The following is a 16,059-nucleotide window of genomic DNA, read 5'->3' on the forward strand; positions in this document are numbered from 1 at the left end:
TCAACATGCAGCATCAAATCTATCAGTGCAGTGCACAGAGTTATAAAGGAGTGAATTATAGTTGATGTAGTTGAGTAACAGTAAGAGTGTTTGACACTGAAGAAAACAAGTTTGAATAAGAGTTGTGGGTGTTGCAGCACCCAAAATAAATCAAAACATAAGTTAGTTCATTTTGGGGATGGGCCACCCAGATATAATCAGTACAGGAGAAGTATGGGTATTGTAAATAAAGACAGCCTTCTCGTTTTTGTTTTTGTTTTTTTTTCACCCCAGCATATTATAACAAGTCAGATTTATTGTTGTTTTTTCATTTTTTTATTTGAAAACATCAGTGAAAATAAGGTCAGACATACTCAGTAGTTGCAGCTGTCATTTGAGGTCTCACCATGTTTGATACTGAGCTGCCGGTTCATCTGGTTGCCAGATGTTGAGCGGGTCAGACAGTTCGGTATTAAACAAGTGTCCTGATCCTGAACTCCGGCCCGCTCTGTGCCTGTCTCTGAACCAGGAGGCGTGTGCGCTGCTGCTGGAGGAGAGTTTACATTACATCCAGGCCAAATTCCTCTGCACCTCGACAGACCAAGCTGCCAAGACTTTCCACAGTGAATTTGCGGCCTTCGATATCTATCCCTCTTCACCTCCTTCGTCCTCCTCCCACACCAGTCCCTTCACAGTGCACCGGCTGGGCCTGGTAATTGACGGCCGGACCTTGGCCTATGCCCTGGATAAGAATCTGGAGGATAAGTTCCTGGCTGTTGCGCGGAGCTGCCGTTCAGTGCTGTGCTGCCGCTCCACACCGCTGCAGAAGAGCATGGTGGTCAAACTGGTGCGAAACAAGCTGAAGGTCATGACTCTGGCCATAGGTACGTACCAGGTCACAGGCTGCTGTGACGCAACCACTCAAATCTACATGCACAACAGTTTCTCCACTGAATTGAATGGCTTTGTTTTACTTTAATCCCCTTTTAACTACCCAGTATTGGATTTCTGGCATTTGTCATTAATTGTTTTATTATTTCATCACGTATATACCATGACAAGTGTGCAAATGCAAACATCACCCTTGATATCCTCAGTGGGATTCAATAAATCAATAATTTGTCATTGGATCAGTGGATCAGTCACATACAGACAAGCATGGAATAGTAGTAGGGATTTGGCAGGTGATTCTGGGAAATTACAAGACATAACAGGTACATATGCTCCGCCCTTAATCCAACTGTCACCTCAAAATGTTCCACATCAGTTCAAAAAGTTTGCTAAGATGGTAGTTTCCTCAAAACACTTCAGGCAGTGTTTCGATGTTTATTCCCTGCAGACTCCTGCAACATGACCGCCATAAGAGCACACCACACACACACCACAACCTATACTGTGCATTGCAACGTCTCACCTTCACCAATTACAGAAAAACTGAATGTCAGCATTTTTATGAATCATGATGGTGATGAGCCACACGCCTCCTCCAGCCTCTCTGCTACTAACATGTTTAACATTTCCTGTCTTTACACGTGATAACGAGGAAGAGCATCTGAACTTATTTTTAATTACAACGGTCCCAACCTTATGAGGCAGTATAGTTGAAATTTATTCAACATATCTCTTTCACTGCGATTATAGATTACTGCACTTGCTAGCGCCTGTTGAGTATGATATATATCAAGATATTTTTATGCATTTATACTTCAGCTATATAGCCTTCAAGGGTCGTTTTAATTTTAAACACAAGGACCTAAAATAATTTTTGCCCGTTCTGAACCTATATTTGTAATTGAGAAACTACAATGACTCTCTCGTATCAAATAATAGTCACAGCAAGCTTAAACAAATGCTCCAATAGAATGTCGACAGATGTCCTGAAAATGTTATTTTTTTCTTGAGTAATTAATGAACTCTTACCTGTATCCAGTCTGCTTGTGTCATATGAATAATTGCGGCAAACTCACCCTAATACAGATGTAGTGACACTCCATAGTGTTTAGGTAGTAAAAGCAGCTGTATTGTCTCCTGCTGTGGTATCACTATGAGTTGACTTTCATATATAGGTTACAGAGATGTGCACATTCAGACACACCCTCAGCTCCCTTGCTGTGTCTACTGAGCAGGAACAAATTAATTTCATCGTAAGGCACCATAGTTATTGTACGTTTTGGCATAATGAAGCTGTAGCATAATAGAGGTGACACGGGGATAGCAATGTGACTTATGACTGTCTTTTCTCTGTTTACCATTTATTTGTTACTGCTGCGCTCAGGAGGATCCCGTTTTTGCATGCCAAGCGCTTTTCTGTCATTGCTGTGTTAGCAGTAATGTGGAGAGGCTTAGTGGAGAAAGATGGGGAGCGAACACCGCTCATCCTAACACTCTTGGGATCATCGTTGTGAACTTGCCTTTTTACACTCTAAAGGGACACCAAATCATTGAGAAGCTCCACCACCTCCGAGCACTTCTTATCAGCTGACTTTATGGCTTTTTTAGCATCAGAGCAGCAGGCTTTCAGAGCTGAATATACAGCTTCTACACCACAACAATCATAGTTCACTGTGAGAGTGTTTCTTTGTGACTACATTACAGCTTGATGCACTGAAAATCCTGGCCATATCTATTAAAATACATGTGTAAAGTTACATTTCTATACATTTTTGCATCAATAAGATACCATGTTAATAGATGCAGGCTGAAAGTGAAAGGTTGAAGGCTGAAGATAACATAGATATGGTTTTCACAAAAGACTGAAAAGAAGAATTGATAACTAGACATAATTTTTAGCATGTATCACCCTGTGAGATTTGCAGAGTGGCCACATTGCTCCTTTCTAAAGTAATTAAAACATCTCATTTGATAAAGATTTTCTCTTTCACTTGCATGACAAGTGCAATTTAGGACTGATTTCTTAGTTACTAATAAACAGAAAGGTCCACCTGGGGTTTTTCCTCGCTGTATTTCCATTTTCTGTGATCCGCATCCGTGAATTTCATAGCTTCCTATGAGATGTGCTATCGATCTGGCACTGTGCGCTGTGATTGGCTGGGAGCTACACACACACACACACAGCCCAAAGGCCAACGCCCAGACGAGTCCCGAGCTCAGGAAAACAAGAAAATCCAGGCAGAGGGCACGGTCTCTGCAGATACACACACCAACACACACTTCTAGTGAGTCATGAGTGATGATTGAGAGGGATTATTTTTGTAAATCTACACATTGTTTTTTAGGAAAATCCTCCTTGTTCTGCCTTTTAAGCAAGATAAATAGACAAACTGCTACAGTGACAGTCTGATAATACTAGCCTAACACTTTCTGGATTTAAACATTTTTCTGGACAAAAAAATTTAACACAAATCATTAACCTCTGTCAAAGCACTCTTCACCACCTACCTGAGATATTCAGCCAACGCTGCCACTCCAGCACTCCTTTACTATCATGACAACAAAACCCTCACTCCCACCGACACTTCATCTCCCACTTCACCACCTGTGGTGACAAAAACTATTCCCAGCTCTCAAAATGTAGCAAAAACAAAAAATACTGCTCATCAGCCACCGCATCAAGTCTGGCAGCTCCAGGGGAACTCAGCTGAACTGGTGGAGGCCCTCTCATTTCCTGCAACAGCAACGGATTATATTCTAATCTTGGCTTCAGCCACCACGCAGCTAACATCCACATCGTCAAAAAATGAAAACCTTTATCTGTGTAACCCTGTGACCTCCTACTCTTACACTTTGAACCACAGCATCATCTAACAAGCCATGCTCTGCTTCACAAAGCGATATTCATCATTTTTGAAGCAGCAGATGGACCCAAACTGTTGAAAATCACATTACACAGCCTCAAAGATCCCTGGGAGTCCCCGCTTCCTACACAACTGACTACATCGCTTACACAGCCAAAAAACAGTTCATGAAAATGACTAACGCTTTTGCAAACAGCTCATTTTTCTCCCACACAGAACACAATATAGCACCGAGAGGCACACTTTGGTACTTTTTTTTTTTTTTTGTCTCGCCATCACCACACTTAATTTTCTCTCATGATTTCTCTCTGCTTCTGTGCGGCTGGTATACTGCTTCTCTGCTGGTCTCTTGTGCTGCCCATCAGAGTAATTAATGTATTAAAGGTGCGATCTAATTGAACGGAGTTTTAGCACCATCTTGTGGCTATTCCATGTCTGTGTAGAGACTCATTTTGGAGGACTCATATTTGGAGGTAATATTGTTATACCTCAACACATTAAGTTGACACATAAAGTTACCATTTCTTTAGCTAGAAATACTAAAGAATCGTTTCTCGCAACAACTATAGCGAACTAGACAGTCATACTTTAGGCCACAAAACTCTTAATACCCTGCATTTACCAGCAGCATATTGCTGCATATTGCTCATCAGATAATTGTACATAAAGTGAGAGCGAAGAAGGAAGTGAGAGCAGTGTTTGGCAGTATGGCTAACAGTAGCTAAAACCCAGTATAACTATATCACTTACCTGAACAAGGAATGTATGATCTGATCAGAGAAGAGAAGAGAGAATTCAGCAGCTTGAAATGCAAATCTAGTGCTGGATGGCTTGGCTAAGGTAACAGATTGAGTGCTATTGATCAACGAAGTCCTGCTGCTCTGTGATGGTCATTTGCACATTTGAGCATGTTTTACCTTGCTAAAGTTTGTAAGTGCCTCGTGTGACAGATGTGGATTGTCATTCTGTGGGATTTCGCTGTGCAAACCATTTTCGGCTCTGAGGTCCCACTGTTCTCTCTCTCTCTCTTTCTCTCTCTCTCTCTCTCTCTCTCTCTCTCTCTCTCTCTCTCTCTCTCTCTCTCTCTCTCTCTCTCTCTCTCTCTCTCTCTCTCGCCACATTAATCTCAGGTGACGGTGCAAATGATGTCAGCATGATCCAGGTGGCTGACGTGGGTGTGGGCATTTCGGGACAGGAGGGCATGCAGGTAAGGAGAAATGTGGGCAGGGCCATCCGGGAATGGGTGTTATCGTGTGAGAGTGACAGATGAAGAGAGCGACACACACACACACACACACAGAGCGGGAGTGGATGAGCCTCTGGGGTGATTTAATGGTGACTGTAAAAGACATATAAACAGGCAGTGGGGGGGAGAGACTCCCGGAGGTTAAACTGGGTGTGAGCGAGACCGTGGAAGACACGATGAAAGCATAGGCAGCTGCATCTTGTGCTGGCCATGCTGGCATTCTTTTGCATTGTTAATAGGATTTGATTAGTCTGAGTGTTTTAGCTTAATGTAGCCTTGCATCCATACACATAAGTATACAGCTTCTAAATGGGATTGGCTGTGTGTTGCTGAGTCAGGCGGGATTAGGTCTCCCTACCTTGTCCTGTGTCCTGCCAAAGAGCAGTACACTTTGTTATACTTTATACTTCTCTTCTGTCCATTCACAGCATCTTCTCTCCCTCATCCTCGCAGTGGGACACTGAGCCACTGGATTTTGACTGAGACAGTTCATCATTATTGACAAAATAAGGAGGAGAGGCCATAGATTATGTTTGTCAGATTACTATAATGTTGATTGGTGGTTTGCAGGGAGTGAGTGGTTGTAATCTGCATTGAAATAAATAAGGTCAACCTCAAGCACCACTCATTGTAACTCAAATACATCGCTTGGGTTACTTGCGCCATTAGCTTAAATAGCCCTGGAAATGTAAATCCATCAGTAAGTCAATCAATTAACAAATGGCATACACTAAAATGTATGAAGTTTAGTCAAATAATCACATAATAATCATAACCAAAGACATTTAGTTGCAATAAACTGATAAAATATGAATAAAATTCAGTAGGCATGTAACGACAATAATTAAAGAACATTAATGAAATATATTAAATGGTCAAACTTTTCACTTAAATCATATTCAAGAGGACCAGAACAGAGAAACAACGCCCGACTCAGCTGGGAGAGCAGTACACCGAGCAGGGCGTACATAAAGGGTGCACTTGATTTTGGTGCATTGCATAAACAGTAATCAGCTGGCCTTGAGACTTGTAACATCTGCTCTAAGGTCACAGCCAATGCCACAGCTAAGTAGCTACCTTGGCAATGGCATCATCAAGGGGAGCTCTGCTGACCCTCCCCCACGCACATTTCACCGGAGCACCATGTTCCAGAAAGGTGATCTTGCATAGCAATGATGGAGACTTCCAATTAACTTCCAGGGGAGGCTTTCCAGGCGAGCTGCAGAGTAGCACATCTGTTAAATTCTCAATATCCTGTCCTTAACTGGGCCGCTAGATTAATCATTGTTAATAAAATTTGTTCTTAATGAGACACAAGTCACTCCTCGGGACCCCATAGTCTGCTGAGACGCACGTTTCTCTGCCCAGACCAGCACACGCTGCATTATGATTAACAGACCTTTCCTCTATTAGCATCACACTCCCCATGTAGCCGTTTAAGGCCTGTTATTAGAGCGCAGCAGAAACTAAATTGCTGTACAATGAGGCATCTGCTGTTATTTTTCTTGTTGACAGTTACTGTTGACAGCTGAGATGTTTCATAAAGGGTTACTGGTATCATTTGAAATGTAAGTTATAAAACAAGGGGACTATGGGGAGGATTTTGTCTTTGAGTGTGATAGATGGCACTGACAATTTTCTGCTGCTGTAACAATGAATCCCAAAAGGTGGACAACCCATTTACATAGTTATTGCTTGGGAACGATTACACCCACTAAAGATTCATTAAAAAAGAAGTACATAAAAGCAGCAGGGCCTGCCATGTTAAGCAGTTACATCCTAATGACCCTGTGCCTGCATTCATGTGTGTTTACATGTGTGAGGCAGAGAGAATGAAAGAGGAAAGGAGAAGATTGGTTACCGGGTCCCTCTGCTCTTTTGCAGGCAGTGATGGCGAGTGACTTTGCTCTGCCACGTTTCCAGTATCTGCAGAAACTCCTGCTGGTCCACGGCCACTGGTGCTACTCCCGACTGGCTAACATGATTCTGTATTTCTTCTACAAGAATGCTGTAAGCTTCTTTTTACCATGAATCCTGATCTCACAGTGTCTGTCTGGCTCCAAGTTTACACCTGGTTTCATCCAAATATCCAACTTCCCCTTCGGGATCAGCAAAGTATTTCTGATTCTGAAAAGAGTAATAAGCAGCAATACCAGCATAATGATAATAATTAACTATTCTATAGCTACAACTACAGTTATTCTTTACAGGGTGTCTGCAGGTATCAGAGGGTTAAATTTAATGCTTTTTAAGATGTATTCTAGATCAATTTATCCAAATTTAAGACTGATTTTTTTTTTTTTTTTTTTGAAAAAAAAAAAAGTCTTTTTCATATTCAAATGGGCATTGCAGGTAAGTGTAAAGGTAAGTAGGCTTAGATAGCTTAGCTTAGATAGCTTAGATAGGTAGCTTAGATTGCAACCAGGGATTTTCTTTGTTTATTTTTAATACACAGACCTTGGGACTGTTTTTTGTGTGTGTGTGTAAATGTATATGAGAGTGAGTGAAAAGCAGATTTAGGTAAGAGGTGCCCAAATTCAAAGACAAAGCATGAGCCAGTCAAATGCCATGGCGGACCAAAACAAAGGAAGCATGGGCCAAACATGGCCCGCAGGCCCCAAATTGGGCAGCACTGGGTTAGGTTAATCTACAATAGGCATTTTCACAACAGCCTGGTAGTTTACAGTTTTGTAACATGAGAAATGTTCATGCAGTCTGACTAATTTTGATGAAAAAAAAAATAAAATATGCATCAATGAAATTTGATAAAGAAGTTACTGGAAATTCAAATTTAAGACTTTTTAATGACTTTTAAGGCCTAATATTCATAAAATTGAATTAAGACTTTGTAAGGACCTGCAGACACCCTGCTTTAACGTCTGTCGCAGACAGACAGCTCTCTGAATACAAGACTAGGACACCATTTCTTACTTTGAGCTTAGAGCTTGAGCCCCCCTCCCCCTCGCATGGGTTTGACATTGTGCAGCAGTTACATTGATTTACATTGTAATAATGGAAACACTGCGTGCTGCCATAAATACCTGTGACTCATCCAGGTACTTGGCCAGGAACAGCTCACTCTCTAGCGATGCTGCTGCTCTTTTGCCTCCCGCTGTTTGTTACAGTATATAAAGTGTAAGGGACTGAAACCTGACATTGGCAAGCATAACCAACATTATGACTTAGTGACATAAATATCATTGTTTCGATGGAGATCTGCAAAAAATCCCCCACCAGTTTTAATCTAATGTGTTTTTTTCTGTTTCTTTTTCTGTTTCTGTTTGAGTGTATCTATTCCCAGCGCTGTTATCTTTTCTTCCCACAGATGTTTGTGGCCCTCATCTTCTGGTATCAGTTCTACTGTGGATTCTCAGGTTCTGCCATGATTGACCAGTGGTATCTTATCTTCTTCAACCTGATGTTCTCTGCCTTCCCACAACTCATCACTGGCACGCTGGACAAAGACGTGTCAGCAGAGACTCTGCAGCAACTACCTCAACTCTACATGAACGGACAGAACTCAGAGGTCCAGACGCTCCATCAAAATTAATTAGAAATAACTTGTCATATTTGTCCCACATTATTTTCTGTGTGCCTGTGTGTGCGTGTGTGCGTGTGTGTGTGTGTGTGTGTGTGTGTGTGTACATCCATGCATCCTCACAGTGTATCAACATAGCAAGAATATAGGCAATGGAAAATTGAATGAGTTGAGGAGATTTTGTGCTTATAGGATCTAGTTGTGAATAATCTGAATGATTATTTTTTCCCGTAACATTTATTTGATTAATTTCCCCAAACTAAGGCTTATTCACACAGACACTCATTTTGCAAAAGAGCCCAATCCCGTTTTTGCTCCTTTTTTAGACATCTTTAAAGAAACCAGATACTGATACAAACTACACATCTCACCTGCTGACTAGATAATACTGTCTGTTCATTTCTATCCATGCAGTATGTTTTTCAGAAATGTTCCACAATACGTTTTTGTTATGATCTTAGTGTGTTTAAGTGTCTCCATAATTTCTTGATATGTTTCCTTTACAGTAAGCAAAACTGTGAAAAATATTTCACAGTTGTAGGTGTGTCAGGTTTGTTTGTTTGCCAGGTTTTGCATTTTGTGTTTGGGTATGTGTTTTGACTTTTGAGGAAATGGTTTCAAAGGAAACCACACGTGTTTTGCTGTTCTAAGCAATGACCCTGTCACCAACCCCTTTGTTTCTGTTGGGTACTGCTAGCTCAGCCAGTTTGGTTAACTATTTTGTGAGAATGGACTTTTGTTAGGAGAAATTTAGTCTCGTCTTTGGGAAAAAATGGTACACACTATTTTAGATTTTGTTTGTTTGTTTTTTTCTAAATCAGTTTTGTGAAAATAGCAGTGGTTCACTCTGTGAAGTGATTTGTGAGCAAGGATTTTAGTTTGGAGAAGTGTGCCAAATTATTTGAGAAGAATCTTCCCTCTGTGTGCCTGAGATACATCACTATAGTTTTATTGAACAGTTCAACGAGTTTTTCTATATTATGCGTTTTCTGTGATCAGCATGTCTGTTCAATTCAAGTGATGGAGAATAAGAGTTTGTCAGTGAAATGCTCACAGTAGCTCTGTCTTGCAGGAATACAAGCCATACATGTTCTGGATGAACATGATCGATGCCTTTTACCAAAGCCTAGTCTGCTTCTTCCTGCCTTACTTTGTGAGTTTGGTTTTAATTTCTTTCAGCTTGTCTTTACTACGTGCACAGCAGTGGAAGAATGCTGTTCTCTTATTCGAGTCATGCTCACTTCCCTGTCTCCCTGCCTCTGCCCTCCGTTTGCCTCCCAGGCCTATGCTGACTCTGACGTGGATCTGTTTACATGGGGAACTCCCATCACCACCCTAGCTTTATTCACCATCCTGCTACACTTGGGCATCGAGACTAAAACCTGGGTAAGAAACCTGATGGGATCAGTGCCTGACAAAATAACTTCCATCAGTTTGAGTTCTAGCAGTTTTTGGATGTAGGAGTGAGAAATGCATTATACCTCTAAGTAGGCTTTTACACTGTGATATTGTTGTGTTGAAATATTTGCTGTATCTCTGCCTAAGACAAAAATGATTTTCATTTTCTTCTTCATTCATCTCTAAAATTTCCTAAATGAAATATTTTATGTACATGAATTGCACGTGTATCAAAAATTGTCGTGCATATAGTCAAATTACCCATGCGCTCTATCATTGTAACTCTGTGCCTCCGTTCCACTGTTATATAGGCAGCTAGCTGCAGTGCCAACAATTTAACAACCTTATAAAAAATAATTCTGAAACAAAAATCCATATTAAATCTAATAGGCGCTTAGTGCAAAGACATCAAAAGAATTGCACTTACTCATATAAGTATTAACCAGAAACTTCCAACACCTTTCAAAATAACATTATCAAAATAAATAGGCTAAAGAGTTGCCTGGTCATTTCACTTCTGTTTACAGTACCGTAACTTTGCAGTGTTCAATATTATCAGATATCGGCCCAAACCTACCTCTGCCATTAGAATGATATTTTCTGCTCACTTCAGCCTCACAGAGAGAAAAGCTTCCCCTCTGGCAGTGCAGTGACTCGGCTTTGTGAGTGTGGTGGTGTGAAGGCTGACAGGCACATGGATACTTATGCATTAACTCTGGCTGATTAGATTGAACCAGAAGGCACTGCAGCATCAGGGACTATATATCAGCCTGACAGTTTGTCTGCCTCTGTCCAGGCCCTCTGCAAAGTGTCTACACCACATTACAGCAGCCCACCATTTGACACAGTCATAGGGACTAAAATAGTTTTTATTCTGCATCCCACAGCCTTATTCCCAGGTATCCATGTGTGGTTCTTGTAAATGGCATGGCACTCTTGGTCATGGGCCATTTTAAATTTATGACCCTGCACTGAATCAGAGTCTTTTCCATTATGCTGCGGCTGTAAATTTAGCCTGACAAGTTTTCTACATGAAAAATGTCCTTTTCACTAACTACCTTCCTGGACATGATGGTCTCTTGTGCAGAGAAGCCCATTTTCATAGTGAGCAGCGCAGACTAAAAGTAAACATTTCCAAATGCTCAGCTGGCAGCTACTTCTTCCCCGGCTGCCCAGGAGAGCAGCGCGTGCATTATTGGTAAATGGCTGTGAAAGTCAATTAAGGGCATTTGAGGTGACGCCAGGCTGCATTGTTTCTTTATCATTGTACAGTAGCCATGAGGCCTTAATTAATTATGTGTTTTGGTAGTTAAGTGTTAATGTGTCAGGAGAGACAATACTCTGGTGAGCCACTGTGTGGTTTTCACTGAGTCACATGTCTGTCACCTAGTCAACTGAAAGAGGCTTCCAGCCAAAGTGTTTGTGCAATTGTTCTTCTGGCTCTCCTTTCAGTCATTAAGAGCGCAAGAAGAAATCTTTGTATATGAATTTTTTTTGTAGCGGACTTCTGTCTTGTAATGATTTTTAGTGGAGACGGTTTGAGCTAGGTTTGGGTTACAGGATGAATATATTTGCAATCACCGACTACCTGAATCCATTGCCAGTGATGTTTTTTTGTCAATTTAAAAACCTCGGGTTTCCTATAATGTATTAAACTGACTCATCTGTGGCACACCACCACAATGTCCGTGCAACCGCCACACAATAAAAAGTTGGTTAATGTGTAGGTGTATAGAACTGGACTAGATCAGAAGGTGTGCATCACTTTTTCACAGCAGAGCCTAACATGCTCTCAGCTGTGGAAACGAAAGAGAAGCTTAAAACTGTACAATTTGTTCCAATCGCACATGTGTCACTAATGGTGTCTGTAATTATAATTAATTTATTTATTGAAAACAAGCCCCCCTTCCCAAATAGATTTGCAACTGACAATTGATGGAGTGATGGTGGCTGATAGGAGAATTTTGATTTATCGTCCAGCTCTAGTTTGAGCATGTTGGTTGTGGTTTTCTTCAGTTTGTCGTGCAAACAGTCACTGTTTTCCCCCCCTTTGTGTCATACCTTTTTCAGACCTGGATGAACTGGGCGTCTATCACTTTCAGCATTGCTTTATTCTTCACTGTGGCTCTGTGCTACAACGCCTCCTGTCCAACCTGCTACTCCCCTTCCAACCCCTACTGGACCATGCAGAGGCTGCTGCAGGACCCGCTCTTCTACATGCTCTGTGTCATCACCCCTCTAGCGGCGCTGCTGCCCAGGTATGCTGGGGTTGTTGTGCTGATGAGTGAGCACGCAAACTCATTCCCAGAAAGGGTTAGGATGTTCTGCATCATGAGTTATATCTGTTATTGATAGCAGATGTCTTTCATGTTTACCCAAGCGCCTGGTATTTATAATCAGAGTAGTCCTGAGGTGTGTCCTGATGTCTGGCTCCACTTTATTTTCCAGATATTTCTACAGGGCATGTCAAGGCACGCTGTTTCCCAGCCCTGTCCAAGTTGGAAGGCAGTTGGATAAGCTCCCCAGCGAGACCCGCAGGAACATCCTCAGCCTGAGCAGGGTCAAGGTGGGGGCACAGCTTGGCCCCAAGCCTCCCTTCCTGTCCCTCCTCAAGCCTTTCCCTAAAGATTACAATCACAAAGACCAGAAGAGCTTCTCCAACTCCAAGACAGCACAAGGCTGTCAGGGGCCAGTCTTACAAATGGACAATGTTGGGAAGTCTCATCAGAAGGGCCAGAGCAGCCCACTGGGGGTCACACACAGTAAGAAGGGCCTGTCAGATCCATACACATTTGTCTCTACAGAAATAGACACACTTCCTTACACCAAAGAAGCTCCTGGACACACGGGGGAGTCGCAGCCTCCTTCCACCAAAGACTCAGACTGTCTTGATAAGACTTTAGACCCATCGGATCTGAGTCTGTCAAGCTGGATCACATCCACACCTCTGCTCACACAGGGAGACAGTGTTCAGGTGACCCTGCCCCCTGCTGGAGGATCCCAGTGTGTCACCTACAAGAGGAACTCAGAGGAGACACCCGGGCTGGACCACACCGTTCGTCCCACACGGAGGACAGAGGAACAGCTGGCAAATTGTTCCAAGGACCATTCGCTCCAAACCACCTTATGATGTCTTACAGACTTATGTTTCTCAAAATCAAATTTGCACGATAGTTTTATTGAATTTTATTGTATTTTTTCAAGAGGATTGTTTTATAAAAGATACAAATAGGTACTTAATCTTTATATTTTAGATGTATAAAGCTAAAGTAAAGTTTATTTTTGAGATTTGGGAGATTGAAGAACTGGAATATCTCTCCCTTTTTCTGACTCTGGAAAATGTTTATTTTGCAAAGATGCATCTCAGTACTTGATCAGGATTTTGATGTAAGAAACAGCAGACCAGAGACATTCCATTTTTCTAGGTTATCTGGGATTATGTATTCTCTCTGCCATGGTACCCTGTTCATTCTTTCAGCTGTGCCTGTAAATCCATTCTGACCTGCATCAAATGCCACTGTGGCCTTGAGTCGTGTCAGCATGACGAAGAGGAGAAATTTTATGGGTTTTATATCTCATCCAGAAACATGTTTCATTCTATATGACAGAATTTCCATGCAGATTCTCCAGCACAAGCTTCTATCTTTACTTGAATCTTTCTCATCATGGGATCAGCACAGAGTTGCGTTGCCTCAGACCACATTTCAGCTTTGCGGCTGGAATTTTAAATATTCTGAATGTTGCTCAGTTTCAAAGACTGAAAAGTGTGTTTATAGCCGTCATTCAATGCATTCCATTGAATAATCATAAGAACTGTAGACTTTAAATGTTGCCTATTGAGTGCGAACACCATGAAAGCTGGAATTCACACAGCCATTACAAGAAGCTAGAAATGTCTGAGGTGTATTATAAGAAACTGAGAGACGAAACCTCAAGGCTGATTGTGAAAGTGATTATGCTGTGTGTGTGTGTGTCTGTGTCTGTGTGTGTGTGTGTGTGTCTGTGTGTGTGTGTTTTCTTGGAGTTGACTCTTTGGATCTGTTTTCTTTTTAATCTTGCAGAGCTGGCCAAGTTCACATTCTGTACTGTATAGTAGGTTGATAATGAGCTACCATCACATGATGTGTGCCACCATATAGGTTTACTTGAAGATCTTTTTTTTATGCTACTTCTGCCTATTCATTCCATTTACTGAGCGTATCGCAGCTCAGTCTGTCTTCTCTTCGTAGCGATGTCCAGCCCTGTTCAGCTGTAATGCCGGGCTCAGTGTGAACGCAACTGACCGGGTCTTTTGCAGACAATAAATGAGGCTGTAAGATTTAAGTTTGCACTACAAAATGTTGTTTCAGAGCGGTCAGTGAGTATTATTGGTGCTGGTGACATGTCCTGAGGGAAGTGCTGAGTGTTCAGATACAGTATGAAAAGAATGAAAAGTGTACCATTTGCACTTATGCAAACCTCATCATGATGTATTTGTCGTCATGCATAAACTTAACAAGTTGGATGTTACATGGACAGTTGGAGTGACACTACACTTTGTTGTATTTTCCAAAGAATTGAAAGCAGCACCTTGAATATGTTATGATTGTCATTTGCACCAATGTTGTGTCTTCTCATCACAGTACATTTTTTTTTTGTAAAGTACCATATACCATTTACCAAAGATCATTTATATTGTACTTTGTATTTTCTAAACAGTAGCTTGTGCCTTAACACTGGATAAGAAATTACAGACCTAAGAGTTTGCCTTTGATAAAGTAAAGCTATATTGTTCATGTAAAGATGGTGGTGCATCCTCGTTCAGAGAGGAGCGCTTTATGTTTATAGATGATATTTATGAGACATATGCTATAGGGTTAATTTGCTTTCAGCCATTTTTTTTTTTTTTTTTTTTTGCACACTGTGCTTTGCTCTTGCGTGATGTTCAGATTGTTTGTCCACTTTCTTTGCGTGGGTTTTGTCTGTTTTGTGCTTTGGCATTGCGTTTTGTGTGCCAGAATGAAGCTCAGGCTTATTCACTGCTGCATTCCAACATACCCGGTTTCACATGGGCTGAAATTCCTCACAGGAACATTCACTCTCACTGCACAAGTCCTTGAACATATTTGAGCTTTTTTTTCTGTGATTTTGTTACATGATAGGCCAGGGCCTGTTACAAGATGCATTCACATGTTCCCTGTTGTAATAATTATGTCAGTGTTATAGGGCATTTTATATATTGTCTTAATATCAAGTAAAGTTGATTTGTTATTTGCATTATATTCACTTTCAAGCTGCTTATTTCATTTTGGTTCTCGGTGATACATTTTCACCGTGTCATTTTAAGGTTCTTGTGCATATGTCTTAATAAAGCATTTCAGCTTCACTTAATAAAATATCACTTGTGTTCTTTAAACTAGAAAAATGCTGCTGATTTTTCTTGTCATAACCATGACAGTAATTTCACATAAAACTTTAAGGATTAGTCGGCGTGATCTTCACTTAACTCTAAGTGATGCATCAAGATCTTGTGTGACTCAAGTAAAATGTATGGACTCTAAGGCTGGTTTGATAAATGAGCTCAGGGGCATTTTTAAAACTTTTGAAAGATTAGCAAAGATTTCCTGTTAGTAGAAATGAACATACTTCCTGTGGTCCACTACCAATGAAGATTGTACATGGTCACACACTGCATCCTAAAACATCATAAACTCTTATTATTCTTTTCACATTGAACATAAGACTGCATACGTCTGACAGTACCCGGTCTGATCCTCCCAGCTTGCAGCTGTTTGGTAGGGCAGAATTATACAACTACGACTATGAGACTCCCACTGCAGGTCAGCAGAGTAGCTCCAGAGAGGCTGAATTTACCAGAGTCTAAGAGTGCTTTTGTTCTGTGCTTTTCATTGAAACATAAATATGAGTCTATTTAGTGCGTGCGACATTCACTGTACACTGGATGCTTCCTGAAAAGACTCCCCCTTGCTAAAAATGTCAACGCTCATGGTGCTGTAAGGATAAAAGTGTCGTTTACATCTGGTACATATAACATAACTGCAGGTTGCGGCAGGAATGGCCAATGCCAAACAGGAACTAATTTTACTTTTGCCCTGCAGTTGGATACCCCCCACCCCACACCCCACACACACACACACACACAC

General features: G+C 41.3%; 1 protein-coding gene across 2 annotated transcripts in view; it reads left to right on the forward strand.

The window, feature by feature from the left end:
* Nucleotides 1–15,276, forward strand: part of atp10a (ATPase phospholipid transporting 10A) — a 37,960-nt gene extending 22,684 nt beyond the window's left edge. For both annotated transcript variants that reach the window (XM_030050322.1, XM_030050323.1), the window contains exons 14-21: nucleotides 509–863; nucleotides 4,865–4,941; nucleotides 6,865–6,990; nucleotides 8,306–8,506; nucleotides 9,591–9,671; nucleotides 9,800–9,904; nucleotides 11,987–12,174; nucleotides 12,365–15,276. In XM_030050322.1, coding sequence (XP_029906182.1) covers nucleotides 509–863; nucleotides 4,865–4,941; nucleotides 6,865–6,990; nucleotides 8,306–8,506; nucleotides 9,591–9,671; nucleotides 9,800–9,904; nucleotides 11,987–12,174; nucleotides 12,365–13,046 — 1,815 coding nt within the window. In that variant the 3' untranslated portion in view covers nucleotides 13,047–15,276. The remainder of the gene's footprint in view (nucleotides 1–508; nucleotides 864–4,864; nucleotides 4,942–6,864; nucleotides 6,991–8,305; nucleotides 8,507–9,590; nucleotides 9,672–9,799; nucleotides 9,905–11,986; nucleotides 12,175–12,364) is intronic.
* Nucleotides 15,277–16,059: the final 783 nt, after the last annotated feature.

The sequence above is a fragment of the Myripristis murdjan genome, chromosome 4 (genome assembly GCF_902150065.1).
Source record: "Myripristis murdjan chromosome 4, fMyrMur1.1, whole genome shotgun sequence".
NCBI lineage: Eukaryota > Metazoa > Chordata > Actinopteri > Holocentriformes > Holocentridae > Myripristis > Myripristis murdjan.